Source organism: Sylvia atricapilla, chromosome 6, assembly GCF_009819655.1.
Source record: "Sylvia atricapilla isolate bSylAtr1 chromosome 6, bSylAtr1.pri, whole genome shotgun sequence".
Classification (NCBI taxonomy): Eukaryota; Metazoa; Chordata; class Aves; order Passeriformes; family Sylviidae; genus Sylvia; species Sylvia atricapilla.
This window is the reverse complement of record NC_089145.1, coordinates 28,595,402-28,617,523: the sequence shown is the minus strand read 5'-3', so window position 1 is coordinate 28,617,523 and position 22,122 is coordinate 28,595,402. Positions and strand designations below refer to the sequence as shown.

Below are 22,122 nucleotides of genomic sequence, written 5' to 3'. Positions count from 1 at the left end.
TGTTGCAGTTATCTACTGTAATAATAATGCTGGTTTGCATGTTACAGGAAACCTGAAGCAGCATCAATAAAGTAGTCTCACTGGGCCAGTTTGCTGACACTCTGTGCCTCTGCTGTACACTAGGTTATCTTTAATAGCAAAACGTTTTGGTTTTTTTATTGCTCCCTGATGACTTAGATGAGGCTGTGGATCCTCTGACCTTACTGCCCATACAACATGAGCTTTGGCTGAAGGATGGTATAAGAAAAACTTTACTTTTGAAGTAGGAAAGATATATTTCCTTATCTTATTTCATCCAGCAGATAGGATTGCATTCAGTCCAGCCTATAATATGACTTACCCTTGTCCATGCCATGATTTTCTAGATTTTATCAGAAAGGTACCTTACATACCTTGCCCCTGTACTAGGCAATGCTGGGATTGCATTTTCTATCTAAACACCAGTGTGACACACTAAGATATTTATTGATCATTGTAATAAGAATTTACTGAGAGAATCTTTTTTTTAAAGCTATCAAGAAACATATAAAATTTCCAAGAGAAATAAGAATTTTTTTTTTTTAAATGGCCATGTCAGAGCTGCCCAAGTTTTCAAACTCTTTCAGAGCTAGTAATCCTGTTACCAGAGGGTCAAGGGAGACAGGCCAAAAGCACTTGCAGAGGTACACAGGCCTTTGCTGGTTTTGCAAGCACTCATCCCAAAATTTGGTCTTAACATCCATGAAAGCCAAACAAGGAGACTTCTTGCGATCCATCTCACCCAAAACAAGACTTATAAAGGCAAAGTGATCAAAACTCATCACTCAAGTGCTTTCCAAGATCAGTGGAAGGGGGGAAGCAGCAGAGCACCGTTCAACACCCACCCTGGCAGACATCTACCCATGAATGAGATGATCACTGCATGTGACAATGTAAATGTTTGCATAGACACTTGACTTCTCTATGAAGCTACCACAAGTCAGTGGTAGCCCCCAGCTTGGCAGGGCATTGTATTCTCCAGCTCTGCACTGTATGTGTACAGAGAGGAAAATACATTCTTTGGGAAGGCCTAAATATGTGTGTTTCTATCTACACATATATTTGATACATAGTGCAGGCCCTCTACAAACAGCTTTACAATCATACGACAACCCATAAGAGACTTTAAGGTATTATGTATTTTCCAAATTTCAGATCTTCTTCTATATCCCTTATGCAAAAAAGCAGAGTCATGAATCCTCCAAGGGCAAAAGAAACTTGTTCAAGGGCAAAAGTACAAGGCACAGAGACACCTTCTTTGGCTGCTGCAGCAGTTCCTAGATCACAGCATCTCCAGGCAGAGAGCACAGATCTAACACCTGTTCTCCTCCTAGTTTCTTGTTACCTACCTGAACACACAGAAAGGGAAATAAAGACTGTATGGAGTATGTGGCTTATGGAGTGGAGAGTGCACACCAGTGACAGAACTTTTAAGATCATGAGCAGTATGTGTGAGAAAAATGGACCTGTCAGGTAACACTGCACAACCCTGTGTAGCTTCAAGGGACAAAGACTGCTCAATTTTTAATTTCTGTTGTGAATAATTCATTACAGGGGTAAGAAATCTTCTTGAATAGATGAAAGATAGGAAATAAAGGTCTCCTTCTCCTATTCATATTCCAAATCACTGCCCAGCCAACTGGGTCTGTCCATACAAAGTACAAGTTTCCATATCCAGCTTTTTCTTGCAAAGTCAGAAACTTTAGCCCACTTAAAAATGGACATGTTCTACACTGGTCCTGGAAGACACACTACAATTCAAACATTCAAAGAAATATTTAAGACATTTCAATTTCTGATTATTTAAAATATAGGAAGTTTTACATTAACAGAAACATATTGTGAATATTCCTAGCTGTTTCTCTGCAATGACTTCTCTAAGCCAAGTTGCAAAACATTGTCTATCATAACTCTTTTTAAATCTTCCCAAAAAAACCTGTATCAGGGCTAGGGTAGACTTAAAATTTTGATCGAACTGTATTCAAGTTCATCTTGGTTTAAGGACTAATAAAAACAAAGCCTACAATTTTTGCTATGATTCCAGTACTGACAATTTGGATGTTTGTATTTCACAGGGAGCACTCAGCCCAAAAGGCCTGTTATAGGGAATGTGGAATCTCAGATTTTTGTGCTGAAAATACGTGTTTATCTTTAATCACATCTTTAGTTGCATCTGAGTTGGGATGTTTGCAAGGCAAAAGAGCATCGTGGTGGCAGGGTGGATAACCAAGTAATGGTGAGACATGAGTGTCTCACCTGTGTCCTCAACTGTATGGACTGTAGACACTTCAAATACACATGAACATGAGTAGGACTGAAGTATTTCCATCTTTGAGTGCCAATTTGTTCCTAGACATGTAAGTTAGAATTATGGAAAACCTGAACCAAACATGTAAGCAGCAGTGATGTCTTTTTTTTTTTTTTTACAATGGGAAAAAACTTGGCTTTCTTCTTAATATATCATGAGATATGAACATGCTGTTTGAGTATCTAAAAGTGACATAATTTAACAGGAACAAAACAAATAAATTTAGGCTGTGGAATTAACAAAAGCAGGGGTGAAAAAGAACTAGTCTTTGAGGAAACTTCATCAGTTGGTGTAAAACTTACATTGTCGTAACCTGCCATAGCAGGATATTGAATGCAATTTGGAGTAGGTCTTTTCTTATGAGTTACTGAGCAGTGAAGTGCTCTGTTAAATTGCAAGAGTGCCACTTTCTGAAGGCGGGTGTGCACATCTGGTCCGGGGAGAAGGCTGGCATGCCCAGCCAGAGGTTTGTAGTGACATCCTCATCAGTAAAGAGCATCAACACTCACCAACTAAAAGAGGAACTGACTGGTGAACCCTAAAAGAAGATATTTTACAATTTTTTTTTTAATCTGGTTGACTGACATTTTGCAATCTGTTCATTGAGCAAGACCTATTTTTGATGGATTTACTCTTATTGAGAACACTTTCTGTGAAAAGTTTTGAAAACTGTTGAAGCATTTTGTGCTGCCAATCTTTTAAGGAAAAACTATAATTTTAAAATCAATCTGGTTTCTCATTTCCAGAGTTAAGGTACCTGATAAAGAAAAATCAAGAATGGAAAAACATGAAAAACAAAATAATAAAACAAATTGTACTTCACCCAAATAAAAGTATTTCTAGAACTACCAACTTGCAAAATACTATACCTGACTTTTCATTTGGACCTGAGTATTTTTTGAGCTCAGATGTTTTTCCTGAGACAAAAATAATTTTCCTTTCTATTCTATCCAGAGGGACCAGTCAGAAAAAAATATTGTTTTCTATTACTATTTTTGTCCCTAAGCATTTTTGCTTTCTGCCTTTTTTTTTCTACTTTCCTTCCTTTCCTTTCTTAAAATGCCCTATCTACTAAAAAGCAGAAGAAAATTGAGTCTGAGACCCAAGATTCTTTGCTCTTGCTCTCCTCTTTTCCTGTGTTTATTCCAAAGGAGTAAGAAAAGAGCTATATTAAGCTGAAATTTTATTCTGCTGCTCTCTGTTGAACAAAAGATAGTCCACTAAAGCCACTAAATCACAGATAACACTTCTCCGGGCAACATTATTAGGAATTGACAGCTGGAGATAGATGAAGATCTCATCTTTTAAAGAAAAAAAGTACATTTAATTTCCTTTGTACATAAAATAGAGAGCACAGCATTGTGTATCTGAAGATAAAAAGAGATCTCAGTGTATGCTGGGTGCCATCCTTACAGAGATATAATACTTGTCTGTGTTCTGAGCTTGCATTGAGCTTTAAATTCAAATTCATTTAGAAACAACTATTCTTCAGTTCATGGTAGACAGTGAACTCTAAAAAAAGAGGGTGACATTTTACAGCCAGTTCCATTAGAAAAGAGCCGCTTAGAGAATGACTTGTTACCTTTTGGGAGGAACACTGGAAGACAGGACAGAAAGAGGAGAGAGGATGGATCTGTCAGGCAGAGAGATGGGTTGCCCCTGGTCCTCAAGGGATCATCCTGGGAGCCACCAGGCCTCCTTGAGGGTGATACCATAATGGATGTGATACTGAACACACACAATGGAGTTGGTACTGAACATCAAGGATCTCATCAACTACCTTGAAACAGACATGCTAAAAAGCTATTGTCATTTTTTCCACCAGCTGAGGCCCATCAGTCTAGGCTCCAAATATGCCAGGTGAAAGGGCATGAATTTCTTCTACAGAGGCACAGGCAATGTATAACATGGCCTTATTTCTGGGGGACTTTTTTTTATGTGTTGGGTTTTTTTTTCCTTTCTCAAGGAATCTGTGACTATGACACATTTACTATTCACATTTACCATGTATAAGCATATTTCACATGTTCTTTCTGCAGCACTACCACCTGCTGCTTTGGCTGCATTTGATTGTAACGTGTCCCAAGCAGCATTGAAACATTGAGGGTGAAACTTTGTTTGCCTGTGTTAAGCAAGACAGTTACACATGCAGTTAAAACACGTGTTTAACAAGAAAATGTGGTCACTCTGATTCCCGTGGTATGAAAGACTGCTTTTGGTTCCTGAGGAGAGTACAAGTTTTAAGAAAAATATCTGTATGGAGCTTTTGTTTCTAAGTCCAAAGACTATTTGTGTGTTGGCTGAGTCTGGTTGCAAGCCCTGGTAAGAAATGAAGGCTTAACACTAAGCAATTACCTTCCTTCAATTAAAGGCTTCTACTTAGCTAGTCTAAAATAAGAGTGGAAATTTCTTCATGAACCTTATCCACTGAAGGATGAAAGGTGGTTTTCCACTGAAAACACTGGCAGTAAGCAGCCCTTCTAACCATAAAAGCTTTAAGGAAAATTCTTTGACCATCTTCATGTAAAAATAGTTATTCTGCTTTCCTAAGGCTTTAAATCATGCCCTTCTTTCTTTATTTATTTTAAAATCTTTTTTTCAAGTGGACATAGTTAGTAGCAAAGGATAATATTAGGCTTTCCCATTTCTTGCAGAAATAAGTGCCTCTGGAAAATACAGAATATAAAATGAAACTGCCCTGGATTCAAGCTGGAAATGCAAACATAGCAAATCAGAGCAAATGCAAGATCATCAAGAAGTACAAGGGTCTGTGTAGTTATTTCACACGGTGAAAACCACTGCTTTGAGTTTCACCTATACACAGGCAAGCACAGCGAAACACAAGGTGTCCATGTACAACATCCAATGAACACGGACCTTCAAATTTCTCCAAATTGCTGCTTCTTTGTGAAGAAATGGATTTCCTCCTCTGCTTTTTGGGACTGGTCACCAGCTAATGATGGGGATAGACTTAAGTTGCTTTTCAGAAGTTTCTGCATTCTATATTCTGATCTACAACTCCCATCACTCATGTCTTATTACACCATGACCTATCTTATTGGGTACTGGACCCTTTTCAACACCTTGGAAGATCATTATGAGCAATATTGCTCTCTGCATTTGATTATGTAAGTTTGTAACACCCAACTGCTCCTCCAGATGTATTTAGCAACTTCGAAATTCAACTGCTGCGCTATTCAGTAATTTTGAAAGCTTTTTTTGCACCACAGCAGCTACAGCTTTTACTAAGGCTCTCCTTCATCTGTTACAGCTGAACTGAGATATTGGGCATTTTGGGTCACCCATGCATCTGCACATTCAAGGTGCTGTGGGAAAATAACTCTCAATAAGCAGGATCCACAGGGCAGATCTCACACAGAGGTCTGGGCAGCATTTTGAGCTGCAGACAGCTGCCAATGGGAACCATCCAGGCAGATACCCACATATCTGTGGTGCTATGCTGACCTCTCCCTGTCCCTGGAGACAGGTGCCCCAGATTTCTTCCAATTCTATGTCCTGCTGCTTTTCTTGTTATGGAAGATCCCAAAGACCAACCTTGCTACAGTTTCTTTGAGAGCCAAACATCTCCTTTACTGTCAGAACAGGGATTTTGAAACTGATTTTTCAGCCCACATACACACAGACATCTAGCCAGGCTTGCTTCTTTTATTTCTAATTTCAGCAACACTGATTAGAAGATCTGGCTTCTTCAGTCCTCTTGTTTACCCTTGTAATACTGAACACTTCTCACTAAAGCCTTGTTTTCATTCTCCTCTGATCTGTGTATGCCAGTTACCAGAGAAGATGCAAAAATGTCAATCAGTCTCTCAGGCTGACAACTGTACTTAATTATTTCTGACCCCCTCCACTCACAGATGTTTAAAATTTTGTTTTGGGAGCTGAACCAAGTTGTCTTCAGGAGCCTTAGAGATAACTAGAAGTGCACTAACTGGCTTTCAAATGGATAGTTCAAATAAGCAGGCAAACTGAGCATAAATTCTGAACTAATTGAAGTTTGCCTCTTCTGCTATTGTTATGAAATATAATTCTCCGCATTTCTGGAGTGCCTTCTACTCTAGGTTGCATGACAACTTAAGAGACTTAATTGGCTCTCAACACGCCTTTCAAAAGTATTACTTCCATATCAATGGGTAAGAAAAGCACAGCATAAAATATAAGCCATTGTTCAAGTGCATGGCAATAAAGATGAATTGCTGAAATGGCTATTCCCATTTTATGGAAGTATATAACATGGAAAAGTACAGCTTCTGTACCAGCTTGTGTTGGTTCGGGGCTTTTTCATAATTCATAAATGAGTCAACATTAAAAAAATAATTAAAATAAGTCAGCATTAAAAAACATGGTGGGTTTTTATTTTAGTGGACAATCAATAGATATAGGCTGTCTTCTAAAATGGAAGGTGAAGAGAAGGGCAAGTTGGAAAGTTTTCCAACTGCATATCATTTTTTCTCAGAGATGCTAAGATAAATCCATTACTTTCCAGAGAGGTGACTTCAAAGGCAGTTACAAATATGCCCTCAGAAATGACAGGATTTAGTGCCTAAGAAAAAGGGAAAGGCAGGGGGACCCCACAACAGCAAACGATCAACTGAGATTGGGTCCTAAGTTAGGACATAAGAAATTGCTCCAAATAAGTAATTATTTACAACTACATTCCAAACCTGCTGAAATAAGATGACCGTTCCCAAAAAAATCTTTGCAGAATATCAAATTACTAAAAATACACAGGATATTTCAGTGAGTGTTTCGTTCATAAGAAAACTGATAAGCTTAAGGGCTTCATGCAAGAGAAATATCTTTGCTTCTTCCCCTGGGGGAAGGGGCTGCTTCTCCTACACATGCTGTTCTTAGAAAGCCAAGTGTTTATTTCAGGAGCAGCGCTGGTCCATATTGAGAGCCATCGCGCCAACCTAGGAGCTGAGCACGCCTCTCCGTATGCAAAGCAAGGCAGCTTCCCATCTCCTTCAATCAAAGCAGGGAAAAGGAAGATGTGCATCCTCTCAAAAAGGCAGTGAATTTGCAGAGTCCACACCAGTGGGGAATGCAAAGATTTCCAATAGTCCGGCTCTCACTGTAACATTAGCAGTGATGCAGCAAGAGTCCTAACTAAGAGAACACTGTCAGTGTAGCCAAAGCTCTGATGTCCTTTGAATGATCAATCTTGCAGTCAGTGGAACTGCACCTGGACTTCAACTTAAGAGTTGAAAAAGTGCTTAACAAGTTATGCAGTATTAATTACTCCTTATTTGTATTTTTTTTATTTGCCTAATGACAAAACAAACCAATTTCCTCCTTATCTAGGTCTAGCACAACTTAATGCCTCTGTATTCTAGTTTTTCACTGGTTTCCCTATAGCCTTTATTATTACCTACTCTTGCACTGTTCCTCTTATTCCTCTCCTGGGTGGTTTAATTTGTTCATACTTTGATTTAGAAGCAGAGATATCAATGATATTGAACAGGGATATACACAAATACACAGCTCTAACTTTGTTCCAGATTTCATCCACCAATTTCTGATGGTTTTCACAACTTTATCAGAAGAAAACATGCACAAAACATGCTTAAGATATTTCACGGATGCTTTATGAATTCCTTTATAACTCCCTAAAAAACAGTGTTAATTCTTCCTCCTGAGCGAAAGACTGGGCCTCACCACTGACAGTCTAAAGAAAATTAAGTGCTGAGAGAGGATTTTACATCAGGGCAAGGGGGCTACTCCAAAAAAAAGTGTCCAAAAAGACATTCAGATTACATTTGACACATCCTGCAGTGGGGAGTAAGGCCACACCTTTTCCAAAGACAGTTCCAAGAGGATTTACATATAAGTGTCACCAAGAGTTTTGAAACAAGAATCTGCAGTTAATGTGCGCTCTACTGCTCCATTCCTCTGATGAGGAGTTTCACAAGTCTGTTGCAACACCTTATGAAAAGTGTAATTTCATTTGAAAAACTGAGTAGATGCTTCTGCATTGAATTCTCTCGGCAGTAGGGTCCTGAATGTTAACACAATGTCCTCGAACAACAAATATTTAGCACACAAAGACAAATCTAAAAAGACAAGCATTTCAAAAGAATTGATTGGAACATAAAACATTTGTACGCACATGCACAAATATACATGTAATAATACATGCAAGATGAGCTTTACCACTTTGTAGTGGTTCAAGAAGATTCTGCTACAGTATTTACTCACAGAGAAGCAGCACAGCTCTTTGTGTGGAAGAGTTCTTCCAATTTAAACTGAGAGGTTCCAGTGCAGAGGTCCAGCCTGCATGAAAGTATTGATAAACTAATCACAGAAATTTAACCACAGCTGAACAAATGCTATTGACCAATTATCAGCTGACACTCAGTACATGCCTTTATGCAGTCCCTGGAAATGAAACACTAGAGTATTATTTAGCCAAAATTGGACTCATTGTTCTGAACAGCTCATATGCCTGTGGAGTCCCTTCCAAGCTAAAGAGCCTGAAGTCATGCAGGGGCTCCCTGAAGCAGCACTTATCTGGTCACACACATCTAGATGACAGCACTGTTGTTCTCATTAGGATGACAACTTCTGGTACTGACAAGCGACTCCTGAAATGTTATTCCTTGCTGAAGGAGTTTTGAATGTTAGAGACTGAAAAACAATGGGATATTCTCAGTAGGATAATCAGCTTTTTTTAATTGAAAATTCACATATACAGCCTGTGGTACTGTACACAAATGGATGCAAACAAAGAGCTTCATATAATTCAGTGCCTTTTGGACTGCTCTCACTGTTACTTATATATACACCAGCTGAATTGTTCACTGTAAATGCTCCCATGTCTGTTCCTGACACTAGATTAAAAAATAAGACAGTCCAGCCTGAGACTTTTTTTTTCACAGGCACCAGAGGGGGCTTGCTCAGTCACTCTGTCTTGAGACGGAGAGCCTCCCGCCGTTGTTTCTGAATCGTCCTGGAATCTTCCCATGGACTGGGTCCTCTGATGTTCTCCCAGTTATCCAAGTTAGATTTTTCCAGCTTCTGCAGACAAACAGCAAAAATAACAGGGTCACCTTGATGGATCCATGATTTAAAGTACATATGATTCCAATTTGATTTCTTTTTTCACAAGAAACTGAGTACCACCGTTGGGTTGATGAACTTTCATCTATCCTGCATGGGAAGTTCAACAAGAAGGAAAAAACCCTAGTAGTTATCCAAATAGCTACATAAATGACTAAGATATGCATTACTGCATCTGCTTGTCAGCAGGTAAGTAACATTTAAGGACAGGGAGCACTGCAGTATCTGAGCAAGAGTGAAGATACCTTTTGTTCACTTTTTCTCCTCTCACCTTGTTTTCCAGATCTGCAAGTCTGCCAAGCACTTAAGTAGCAGGAGTGATAAGCATTGGTATAGCTCAAACAGAAGGATTAGTAATTAGTGAGCTGAAGTATCCTGTTAGCAAAAAATACAAAGCATGATGGAAAAGATCAATCATCGAGCACAAAGAGAGACAGCAACGGTGCAAACCCCTCTAACCCATGCGGTTTTAACTTGAGAGAGGTATGCTTTCTGCTAACTAGTTTCCCATGGCTCCCAGCCACCACAGACGGGCCTCTTCCTAAGTCATACATGAGATATGCTAACTGAGTGAACTGTCAGGTATTGAAAAACTAGATTTAATTACCTTCTTGCCTATTCCTACCATCCCCCCTCAGAACTACCAATGACTTAGAGGCAACAAAAATGAAGAACAGGTGCCCTTATTACCTCACCTTCCATGTGCTGCAGCCAAAGAACACAAACACGTATTGCATCTTCACAGTCCTATTGGTAGAGGCATAGCTGTCCCTTCCCAGGACACAGACCTCGAGTCTCACATGCCCGCTGTGGAACAGCACATTTGGCATGATGGGGAGACTGAGGAGAGGGCCTGCACCACTGCCAGAATCAGCACTGTCCTAGACGCTACTAAACAGGGAGAAACTGCATTCCAGTAATGAATGATATGTACTGCAGTGGAACTTAAACCTGGTCTATGATCAAGGCCTCATCTCAGCAAATGCTGTAAAAAATACACCAGAAAATACTCAATCCTGCCCTGAGCCTGTGGCCTAAATTGTCTACTATCAATCACTCAAATAAATGGCAAACACCCAGGGACTTGAATAATAGTTGCAGAAAAATCCAAGAACTATTACAGAATAGACCTGCTGATATTAGTTCATGTTATATAAAAGTTTCCTGACACTTCTACAATTTAGGAAATTGCAATGAGTTTAGTCAGATATCAAAAGAAATTAGGCAACACTCTACAGAAGATATATGAGAGCACATGCACAAACACAGCAGACTTTCACAAGGCAGGGGCAACTGAACTTTTTGTACAGTAGAGTTGGCATAAGTCTTTCTGAAGAATTGTCTTTACTACTTTATACATCTTATGCTTAGCTGGTACTTCATTTCAACCAGAAGGGATCTGAGCTGACATGGAAGGAGAGAGGAGGAAAGGTACTCATCATCCCACACAACAGTAACTATCCCCTCTGATTGCAAATTCAGAATTTAACATCTGATTCTAATGGAAGCATCAAGGAAACTACACTTAAAATAACCTTGTGCTTTAATAGAAGGGATGCATGCTGATTTAATTCAACACAAAGGTATCACACACCTGTGAGGATCTCAATTATTCCAAAGGTGTTTGTCTCCCGAAGCCTGAACATTAATCAACTTCTAAAATAAGTACAACAAAACTTGTGGTATCTAAAGATAGGCTATATAAAGAAGTCTATTAAAGGACACATGCGTACCGACGATCTTTACCAAAAGTTCATATTACTTTGTCCCTGAAACTTCAGACAGGCTTTACAGAGAGAAGCTTTGTCAAAAACAGGAAGCATTTCAAAACTATAGTATCCAAACAAACCAGTACTAGAAAGTATCTTGGCAGTTTCCACGAGAAATCATAAAGGTATCTAGAAAACACACTGGGATGCACTGACAGAATAAAACAACCAAGGGTTATGTGCAGTGAATGGCATTGCCTGAGATGACAAATAAGATCTATTGATCAATTAAAATATAAAGAAATAAAGGTTCTAATGCATACATAGGAACACTGTATTTTTATTATCTTTATATTTTTAGAGATCACCAACATTTTGTGTCATGTATAAACACTTTGTAGTATCTTACTACAATATAAGAAGAAAGCACCTTCCTTACCACCATGGGACAGCATCTGCAAAAATTTAGTGTATGGGACAGTTATCTGTCATCAGAAGGCAGAATGATTCAACATTCCAACTTTCTGAACAGATGCTATCCAATTTTGGAATAAAAGAGCACTCCTGTTGAATGTGGATAAAATTAAGAAGGAGTATTGCCACAGAAAGGGGATGTGAAAATCTGTTCTGCAATGCATCCCTACTGAATAGTTCTGTTCATGTATATCTGTGCTGGTTCTGGATGGGGTAGAGTTAAATGTTTTTATAGTAGCAAGTACAGGGATATGTTTTGGATTTGCATAGAAAACAGTGTTAGTAACAGGGACGTTTTCATTACTGCTGAGCAGTTCACACAGTATCAAGGCTGTCTCTGCTTCTAATTCTCTGCTTCTCACTCCACCCCACCTGCCAGCGAGCTGAGGGTGCACAGGAGGGGACACAGCTGGGGCAGGTGACCCCAGCTGACCACACGGATATCCCACACCATTTGGCTCCATGCTCAGCATGGAAAGCTGGGGAGAGAAGAAGGAATGGAGAGATTCAGAAAGATGGTGTTTGTGTTTCAGAGCAACCTTTAGATGTGATGGAGCCCTGCTCTCCTGGGAATGGCTGACCACCTGCTGCCCATGGGAATTGGTAAATGAATTCCTTGTTTTGTTTTGCTTACACCAGCACCTTATGCTTTAGCTGTTAAACTGTCTTTATCTCAACCTATGAGTTTCCTCACTTTTACCCTTCTGAATCTCTCCCCTGTCCCATCATGGAGGAGTGAGTGAGTGGCTGGGTGGGGCTCAGCTGCGGGGGTTAAACCAGGACAGCACCTCTCACACAACTGAGTATACCCCTACCCTTTTTGCTTGGTCACTGACACGAAAATTCTTACAACAGCATCATAGCAGAATAAATAGCTACATTAGATGAAGGCTAAAGACATTCACGTAGCTACATTTTAAATTCATCTTAGTGAAAAGAATAAGACCAGATTGACAGTACTCTTAATTAGGTGCAGCACAAGCTACAAAGTTACACAGCTCCTTCAGACTGCCTGAGCTGTGCAGTGAGAATTCTGACAAGCAGCTAGTTCTGCTCTCAGATGAAGCTGAACTCAATGTCTTTCATTCTGTCTGGCTAGGTCTTCTTAATTTCTTTTTTTTTTTTTTTCTTTTTTACTTCTTTTTTTTATTTTTTTCTTTTTTTTTTCTTTTTTTCATTTCATTTTAGCCCCTTGGACTCTGCCTACCTAACTTTATGAAGATATCACATCACATGTTAAACTATTTCCAGCTTTTACTAAACTGAAATTCATATGAACTGGAAGGCTAAAAACCAAGACTTCTTTTCCCCAATTCAAATGTACTAAACACTCAGTCACTGGAGACTACAATAAAATGTAATCAGATCAGATCAGCAGCACTTTTCCTGCTTGTCTCAAATAGCCCAAAGGATATTGAAAATTAGCTGTTTAAAGTAAGATCAGTATAGTCCATTAAATCTACTGATTCACTCCCTAAATCAGCTAAACTGCCTCTTAAGAGTACAGGACTGACAGAAGCTGTAAATTCAAGGAAAAAATGCAGTTATTCAGACAGGCACAGTGAAAAAGAAAAATATGTTCAACGGTTTTCCACACTGGACTTTTAAGACTTGTTAAACAGCTTGACTTGTGCAAAATTACCAAAAAGGACATTAAAAGATCTTCACTTCTTAATTGCTGCTTCAAATGCCTGGCTCAGCTAGAAGTTATAAGATTCTGTCAGCATTAAAGTAAAATAAAATTCTAAAAAAGAGTTTGACTTCTACTCTTGCAGGATAGTCTTCATGCCACGACACACAAACTGAAGTCTGCAGAAACTCATTTAGAGCTATTAGTGTTCAGGCTGAGTGAATTCAAGGTGGCCACTTGCAAAAAATGTTTGGCTTTAGTCTCTGTTTCTCACGTGTGAAAGGAGGGATAAGAGAATACTGTTTACTTTACATCCTGATGAAATAAATTCTGTGCTGAACAGCACAGAAAGAAATAGCTCTGATACAGAGAGACAATTACTTCCCATCATTATAGCACGCAAACCCATTTGCAGACAAAAGATGAGCCAGGGAAAAATATCCTCATGGCTGTAAAAGGCAGTGAAATGATTAAACCAATTGAACAGTCTGTTTTTTTAAAGGTGTTAAAAAAGCTTGAAGAGACAAAAGGTATATTGAGGAGCTCTATGATGATATATAGACAAAGAGGTACAGAATTACAGCTAGGACGGAATCTGCTGTCTTGTGCATGACTGAAAATCTTAACTTCATCATAGCACTGATATGGTTTTTTAATAACTCTTTCCCAGAGCCATCTTTTTGACATCTCATTTTCTTAATATAACTGAGTGTTACTTTGCCTAGGAAGTGACATAATTTAATATCTGCAATTAGTGATTTAATAATCTGGGATTTAATAGCCCATGATTAGTGATTGAATCCTCAGTTTAGAAAGAAGTATTTTTTTTCCAATTAAAGAATGTTTGTTTTTTATAATATTAGTAAACAAGCAAGTTTGCAAGCAGCAAACTATGGCCAGAATAAGATTGTTTTTTGTTCATTAAGGGAAGAATTATGGGAGAGGAGAAGAGAGACTGGCATGTAAGCATCCAGAGAAGTGCTTCTCCTTTTGGCTTTGCTGAAGACTGGCAAAAACCAATAAAGGCTTTATTGCTTAATTCAGTGGTATCCAATAGCATTCATCTATGGCACAATTAGTTAACCTACAGTGAACTGGTTTAAGAGACTCTTTCCCCATGTGTTATTTTCTTTTAATTACGCCAATTCAACAATATAGGGCTGTGCTCCCACCAGCAAAAAAAAAATGGTTTAGAAAAATAAATTCATACTGCTTATGAACAAATCCTATATAAGCAAAGGACTATGCAAACACTTGAACTAGCTGAAGGAAACATTGGGTGGAGAGAGAAGAGAAACATCTTTGAGTGACTATGTCACAGAAGATGTGTATTGAGAAACTGCACCACCAGTTTCTCTGTGCAACCTTTTCCCCATGCAAAGAGAACTTGCCTCCACCTCAGAGGTGTCACAGAGTTTAATTAATGTTCACAGAGTACTGCCATAGTGAAGGTGTTATAGTGATGCAAAGCGCTCAGTAAACTAAACAATTACATCACTAAGTTTAAACTACAAGATTAAACAACCTTGATGTTTTAACATAAGAGAAAAGAACATGAGACAGACTTCCATCAGGAATTAGGCCTTGCCACGATTTCCTCCTAATTTACAAGCAGTTTTCCTTCTTAAAATTCAGAATCTCTTAAAAACCACAATAAATCTCAGAGGAGAATCCATTAGCATTTATACATTACACCTGCAGATCACCCAAGACGGACTTCTCAGTCCAAAAGATTCACAAGCTTTATGATAAAGTCAAGAGAATGTGTGCAAGAGTAATTTACTTTCAGTGTATCTTCTTTTCCTAAGCAAAATGAAACTCAGAAATGCCCAACATAAATAATAACATAAGTGCAGTAATACAACTGCTACTGAACAAACATCCCAAATTCAGCAAATTCCACTTATAATTAAGCAATTAAGTACATTTAGGATGGTTTTAATTTGCCTCTTATAGAAAAGTTTTATCAAAGCTATGGTTATTCTGCCCCAGAAAGAGAGGTGCTGCTTACTAAGATTTATCCCTAAATTCACTACTTGGGAGACTTAGCCAAGTCAACAGGACTGAGGAATTTTCCAAATCTGACTGCTTGGTCTTGCTAAGTTTGTATCATACTAAATTTTGTAAAGGGATGTCCTAGTTACTGCAGCACAAGTCTTTAAAATAGGAGCAGCCAGGGGCAGACTTTTGCGATGTTTGCAGCGTCTTTTTCAACTAAATTAAGGTGAACTTGACTGAAGGGGATGTGTGATCTTCAACAGTGCAGGAGACCAGTAAGAGTAAAAACTGACAGTTTTCTTGCTGCTAAGAAGAGCATACAGATTTCTACAGCACATCCCTATCTGGAGCCCAGGAAGCCCTCCTGACACCACAGAAATGGTTTATTTCAAATAACTTCCTAAGATTACAAATACTTGGAAGTGTGGACAATTTTTTTACCTTCTGTATATAATATCTGTCACAATCTGTCCTTCTAATAAAGATTAAAAGATACTCTTAATAAAAAAAGGATGAGGTGTACCAGGATAAAAAAATACGAGACCCATGAGTCACACACGATGTTTTTCCTTCTGAAAAGATATGAAAAACAAAGTTTCTTATGTGAGAGGGAAAAGCTGCATTGAATGCCACAGCAAAGGACTAAACAAGAAATGATCAGTTACCACCATGAAACTACTAACAGAAGTTTGTGGGCATAAGAAACAACTAGAGGTGGTTTACAACAACAGTGTCAAATTAAACTTAAATCCAGGCCATTAAGTAACTACTTTAAAGTAACTGCACTCCTTCAAATCAGCAGTCCTTACCAAGACCGTTGACCCTTTTGAATTGGTGGGCTCAATCTCCTGCCTCTCACATGCTCCCCCTCTACCCTGGTCTCAGTTGGTTCAGGCAACATTCACACAGTTAGTGTAGATTAAGACTCCTGCTTTTCCTCTTCCCTGCTGATTTTCCACTCATCTCTCTTCCAGAACTTGCCTATCAATTTATATGCTGAAATAGAATGCTTTTCTCTGTTGAGAAACTATGATTTGGGCTAAGTATTAGCAGGGCAATTTCAAACCTTTCAGCCATAAATAGTTTTTCAGTAACATCAATACCTGTTGTTTGATTTGTGCTGTTGGGCAATTTCTCATAGGGAAAAAGATCCTCCTGTTTCTTCTCTGTGGCTAACATCCCCTTTCCACTTGATGAGGACAGTAATAGGAGTGTTATTCCCACACTGTACTGCCAGTAACGGTAAAGCTACTTCTCAGCAATACTGCTGAGTGTACAGTTCGCAAATCATATGTGAATGACTCTATTCTATCAGAACCAACAGGTCCTCAAATCAGAAAGATTTCTGTCTTAGAAGGATCAAGGCATCTTTTTAAATTTTTACAAGCATGAAGTTTTGAAGGCAAGGTCCGGGGTCTTTCTATAGCTTGAAGGTATTCTGGTTTTGAACTGCATTGTGCTTAAAGAATAGTTATGTCAGACAGCACAGGGGGACACTGGCTCTCCAATGACTTGAGGAAAAGATGCTACAAACAAGATGGATTATTACGTACTGAAATATGAACACCATTTCCCTCAGGCCTTTGAACTTCAGTCATGCCTCCCAGCTATTCCAGGGCAAATATCAAGTTTTACCAGACACACAATGAAGTCAGGGGTTACACTTGGGAACCTCTCCATTCAATTTTTAGAAATTTGACTATTTAGCTAAGAAGTGTGCAAACTCCATGATCTGCCTCCACCAGAATCTTGCATATAATTTTTCTATTTGATCAGTAAGCATGTTAGGACAAGCAGTAACCCATTCTCTAACAGTAACTTGCTAAAGCAGAGTATATTTTTATAATATAGTTTGAACATTAAATAATGATGGGTAACAACAATTTGAGAAGCAGAGAACATGCAAGAATTGCAAATTAATTTTTTTAAGCATTTCACATTTAGACTTAATTGTCATGTGGACATCATCTGGAAGTACAACGGTGATCACAAAATATTCCAGATAGTGTTTTTGAAATTGGCCAAAACCAGAGAAGAAAGTCTAAGAAAAACAAAAAGGGAGATTTGCTTGCAAAACGCCTCTTTGCCTGGTTGCTGAAACAAGAATTCCTTCAAAATTACCTGTTTTGCTCTATCATCTTCAGAAGGAGACAATGAGAGAAACATACACAGCTTCAGCTGTGCAGCTAAATACCCACACACTACACTGAAGTTACTACAGAGATATTTTCTACCAAAGATCCAAGAATTCCTCACTGGGGGCCCATTAGCAAGGCAGAAGTGCTTAACACTTTCACCTAGCCAGGTGCACAAGTTCCCCACACTGGCTGCCTGGCAGAAACTAGCAGCATTCCTTAACATAATAAATGAAAGAATTCAGCCATGATGTGTGCATACAACTTGCCCTATTCAAACTTTTGGGGTTTTTTTGTGACTGAGTCAACACTCAGTGTTGGCTCTAGCATAGTAAGAGTCAATTCATGTGGCCATGAATTTGGAGAGAGGAGAAAGGGTGATGAGAAGAGATTATTTCTAACAGTCCCAACCATGTTTTGCTGTCTGACTGGTAATCACTCACCTTGTTTTCATCTATGAGACACCAGTGTTTTCTTATTGGATAAGGAAAGTGCAAATGCAACATGTATGAAAGAAACAGCTCTCAGTTAAGGAAAAATCCTGTGCTAAGAGATGACCAGGAAAGAATTTACAGTACAATTAAACAGAGATGCATTCCAGAAATAACATCAGTAAAAAGTGATACCCTATGAACTTTACTCTGGAGGCTGTCTTTCTTCCTGCAAGAGGCCTTTCCACCACAGTTCTTCCTGTGCCATACCCATCACCAAAATCCACCTTCTTGTGTTTCTCTATGAAAAACTATGAACACAGTTTATAGTTTGAACACATTGAACTACAGTACAGGAAACAACTGATATGTCAAGAAAAGGTCAAAAGTATAGGTTGGCTATGGACTGTACATCCATTCAGAATAAAATGCCCTAACACAAACCATTTGAACTAAAATCCTTTCCCACGGCAGTTTCTATTGATGATAAAATAACGTGACTTTGTACTTCTCTACAAAACACTGTGTTGAAGACTCAGAATGAAATAAAAACTTAAAAGAACATTTCACATGTGAATAAACTGAAATGCAAGAAACTGAGTTTGTCGCAGACACAACCTGGAGGGCAGTTGGAATCTAATGACTAGGCTGGACAATGCACCAAGAAAGAAGAGCACATGAAAGTAACAGAGTGATTAAAGGGAGGAGAAAAGTATCTCAACCTCTTTATTTATCTCAACCTATTTATTGTAATAACAGGCACTAAGGAGGGATATTTTCCCAACATCTGTGTCAGCTCTCGAACAGCACAAGGCATTTAGCCACCAGTATCTTCACAGACATTGAATCAAATCAATTCAGTACAGTAATCAGTTAATTCTTAAACAGCAACAAAATCAGTAATCCTCTAGTACTGATAATGACAGCACAAGATACTTGCAGATTTCAATGACTTCCAGGAATGGCATCCAGGAATTTCTTTCTAGAGCATTCTTGATGTACACACACTTGAATGCAATTACTGTGGTTTACTACACTGACACTCCCTGAAAAAAAAGTTTTATCCATTCTGCTGGCGCCACAATCTCTGAAGTTACATCAAATAAGCGGCCTGAGTCTTATTCAGAAGAGCTTCTTCAAATTCTTCTTTTAAGACAGTAAATATATAGGTTGTATTCCTAAAACACCTCTCCATGTATCTACTTTTAATTTTTGAACTGTCCTCAATATACATTTTAATACTACAATTATGAGTCTTTTGCTGTAATTATCAGGACGAAAAATTAAAAAACTTCTGTACAGAGCTAATGTTGACTTTTTGAGATTTATCAAATTATAAGGAACAAAACCTGCTCAATACTCTTTAAGTCAAGGATGCAGCATTCTCTAGTCTGACCATTTGCAGACCAGCCTATTACATCAATTAGACATCCCTGCAACCAGCTGAAGGAAAATTTTGTAAAATTTTACAGTTTTGATATTCTGAAACACAAAAGACCCATTTTTCTTGCTGTTGTGTTCAAATGATGTTCCCAGCTACTAAGAACAGATCTTACTTCTAATTTTACTATATTTTCTGCAATAAAAATCGTTCAATCGCAATCATTTTCTTCCTATGAAAGTATTTTTATGAAAGCATCATTCTTCTCAGTACCTTTAATATTATTTAAATCTTTAAGTTTCTTTTAAGGAATTTTTTAGAGCCCTAGGTTAGTACAACCAGCCTATTCTGCAACCTAATATGTTCTTAAAATCCTGTTCAGAACCCAGACACCAAAAGGAGAACCAGAATTTCAGTCCCAGCTTCATCAGTGCCACACTCAGAAGTAAAATCACCTGTTCCTACATCTACCATTCCTGGTTATATTCATACACTGAATTACCTTTTGTGCCACAAGATCACACGAGATGATCAAGCTGAATTATTTATTCACTGCCTCCTAAACCTTTTGCAGAGTTGCTGCTTTTCAGAATGCAGTCCACTCTGGCCTGCATTTTCAGGTTTTTAAATAAATAACTTTGGCTACTATAAAAGATACTTTTAATAGGCCCATCTTAGCAAGTAACATGAACACCTCTCTGCCCTTGCCTTGCCATATTTTACCATTGCAATATTTTTGTATCACTTGCACATTAGTAATGATTTCACATTTCTTTCATATCACAGAAAAAAGTACCCAGTATTGCCTATATGTCCCAAATCTTACAGGACTCTTTTAATACTATCACCTTCCTGCCCAGTGATGACTCCCAGAGAACCATCATTCCCAGACTGAAATTTTAAGCAGCCACTTCTTCCAAGCCCATTCTTTGAGTGGCTATAAACCATCAGAGTCTAGTAGGTATTAAATAACATCTCTTTTGATTAATAATTGGTTTGGAAGCACATCTGATTCAAATACAAAGGACTTTTTTCTCTAAAAAAATACAGATATGTTTTTGAATGTTGCTACTTTGCCAACATGGTTACTTATTATTTTACATCCTCATTATTTTATTCTTGGTTTACTGCAACACCATCCTTTTACCCCTCTCCTTGTCAGATTACTTATCAGACAGCTCTGATGCCCTTAGCATCTTTTATCAGTCTTCCCTGCTTTATAACTAAGTCATTTACTGTTTCCATAGCAATCCTTCACTTTTTTTGTTGGGATATTTTTTCCTCTCCTTTCAATTGCTATTGATTCTCACTGAATATCACATATTTAATTCAAACTTAAATTATTTTTTCCATGGCAAAATGTTAGTAAATTCTAAAGGAAGCTTTATTTGCTATAAAAACCCTTGACAACAATTCTATATTTTAGGGTCTGATGTAACTGAGGCCAGATTTTTTAGTGTTTATTACACCAATAATTTCGCAGAAGTACAGAAACCAAGTGCTTGAATAAGGAATACTATTTTGAGACTGCATTAAACACATGAAGAGGAATGTACTGTGACTGTTAAACAACCACAAGAATGGTTTTCATTCATCATATTAATCAGTTTTTTTCTTCCTTTTTCAAACAGTATTTTGTCCCTTCAAATAAAATACTCTAGGCTTTTGTCACAGGTCAAACACTTGACATTTTTTCCAGTGTGTTCTACAAGGCCCAGCTCAGCAGCAGAACTACATTCAATTAGCACCAGCATCACTAGTGGACAGAGCTGTGATTTATTAGGCAAAGGGGAGCAGCAGGGCCTAATTGGTCATATGAGGACACAAAAATGTGTGAGAGGAATGCATAAACAATGGAGAGTGCACGCAAAGGTGGCTTGCTCCTCTGGCATGTCCCAAGGCACAAGATAAATGCCATTATTAACAGGTCTGAGATACAAGAAATGCAGTACGAATTACACATGTAAATTCTTCCTTCCTCAAAATAGTATCCTGACCAGAAACATTCCTGTACGAAGTAAACTTTTTATAGTTTGAGAAAATATAATTAAGTAAAATAGAAGGTAAGAAATGTCTTTATGGTAATTTCCTCAAAATAAATTAGATCTGTGATTATAACTTTTTACATCACCACATCAGAGCCAAAAGGCAGACCTCAACATGTTTGAAATTTTGGAAACGTCTGTATTTTTTGCAATATGCCCATAATGGCATATATGCATGCTTATAGAAGCAATTACAACATTCTAGAAGAATTCAGTATGTATTCAATATGTACATTTCTGTAAGGAGAGTAAGATATTTTTAAAACTCTTGGGGAAGGCCAAAGGACATTTGCATATATCAGGCAACCACGCTTCCAAAGAGCTGGCTTGGTATCCCCAGTAGCAGCTGCAGATATAAAGCTAATAATATTGTAAAATAAGGCTTTACATATCAAAATGGCAACTTTTTTAACTGCCCTTGATCTCTTATCACACCATACTTAGTAACAGCTACCAGTAATCCTTCAATGTGACCTATATATTGAATTAGAAGGCGTTCCTAAGAGCTGTATCTTGGACAAGTCAAAAAAAAAAAATAAAGGAGAAAAACATCCACCCAAACCCCTCCAGTCTGGAAAAGATGGGGTCCACAGATAACTACACTCTTAAATGTCATCTGTAACTGGATGATTGGTTAGATTTTGTCATTAGAATACAGAGGTTAACAGTGACTTAAAATTGTAACACACTTAGTGTGGAGCCTGCAGAGTATGTGCATGACTGCTGGTAGTTTCATGAGTTTCACTGAAGCAAGAAATTAATATGTGCTTGCAAGTTGGTGCCCATAGTAAAGTATATATTGATATTACATTTCAAAACAATAATCCAAATATATTTTCATTATGCAAATCCATTTGTTTCATTGAACTGATCTGCCCTCTATCACACCCAAGCAACTACTCTGGAAGAATTTCAG

The 22,122-nt window shown here is 38.1% G+C and overlaps 1 protein-coding gene across 1 annotated transcript in view; it reads right to left on the bottom strand.

Moving 5' to 3' along the window:
* Positions 1–8,996: 8,996 nt before the first annotated feature.
* Positions 8,997–22,122, bottom strand: part of COX16 (cytochrome c oxidase assembly factor COX16) — a 45,017-nt gene continuing 31,891 nt past the window's right edge. The window contains exon 4 of the mRNA XM_066321331.1: positions 8,997–9,361. Coding sequence (XP_066177428.1) covers positions 9,245–9,361 — 117 coding nt within the window. The 3' untranslated portion in view covers positions 8,997–9,244. The remainder of the gene's footprint in view (positions 9,362–22,122) is intronic.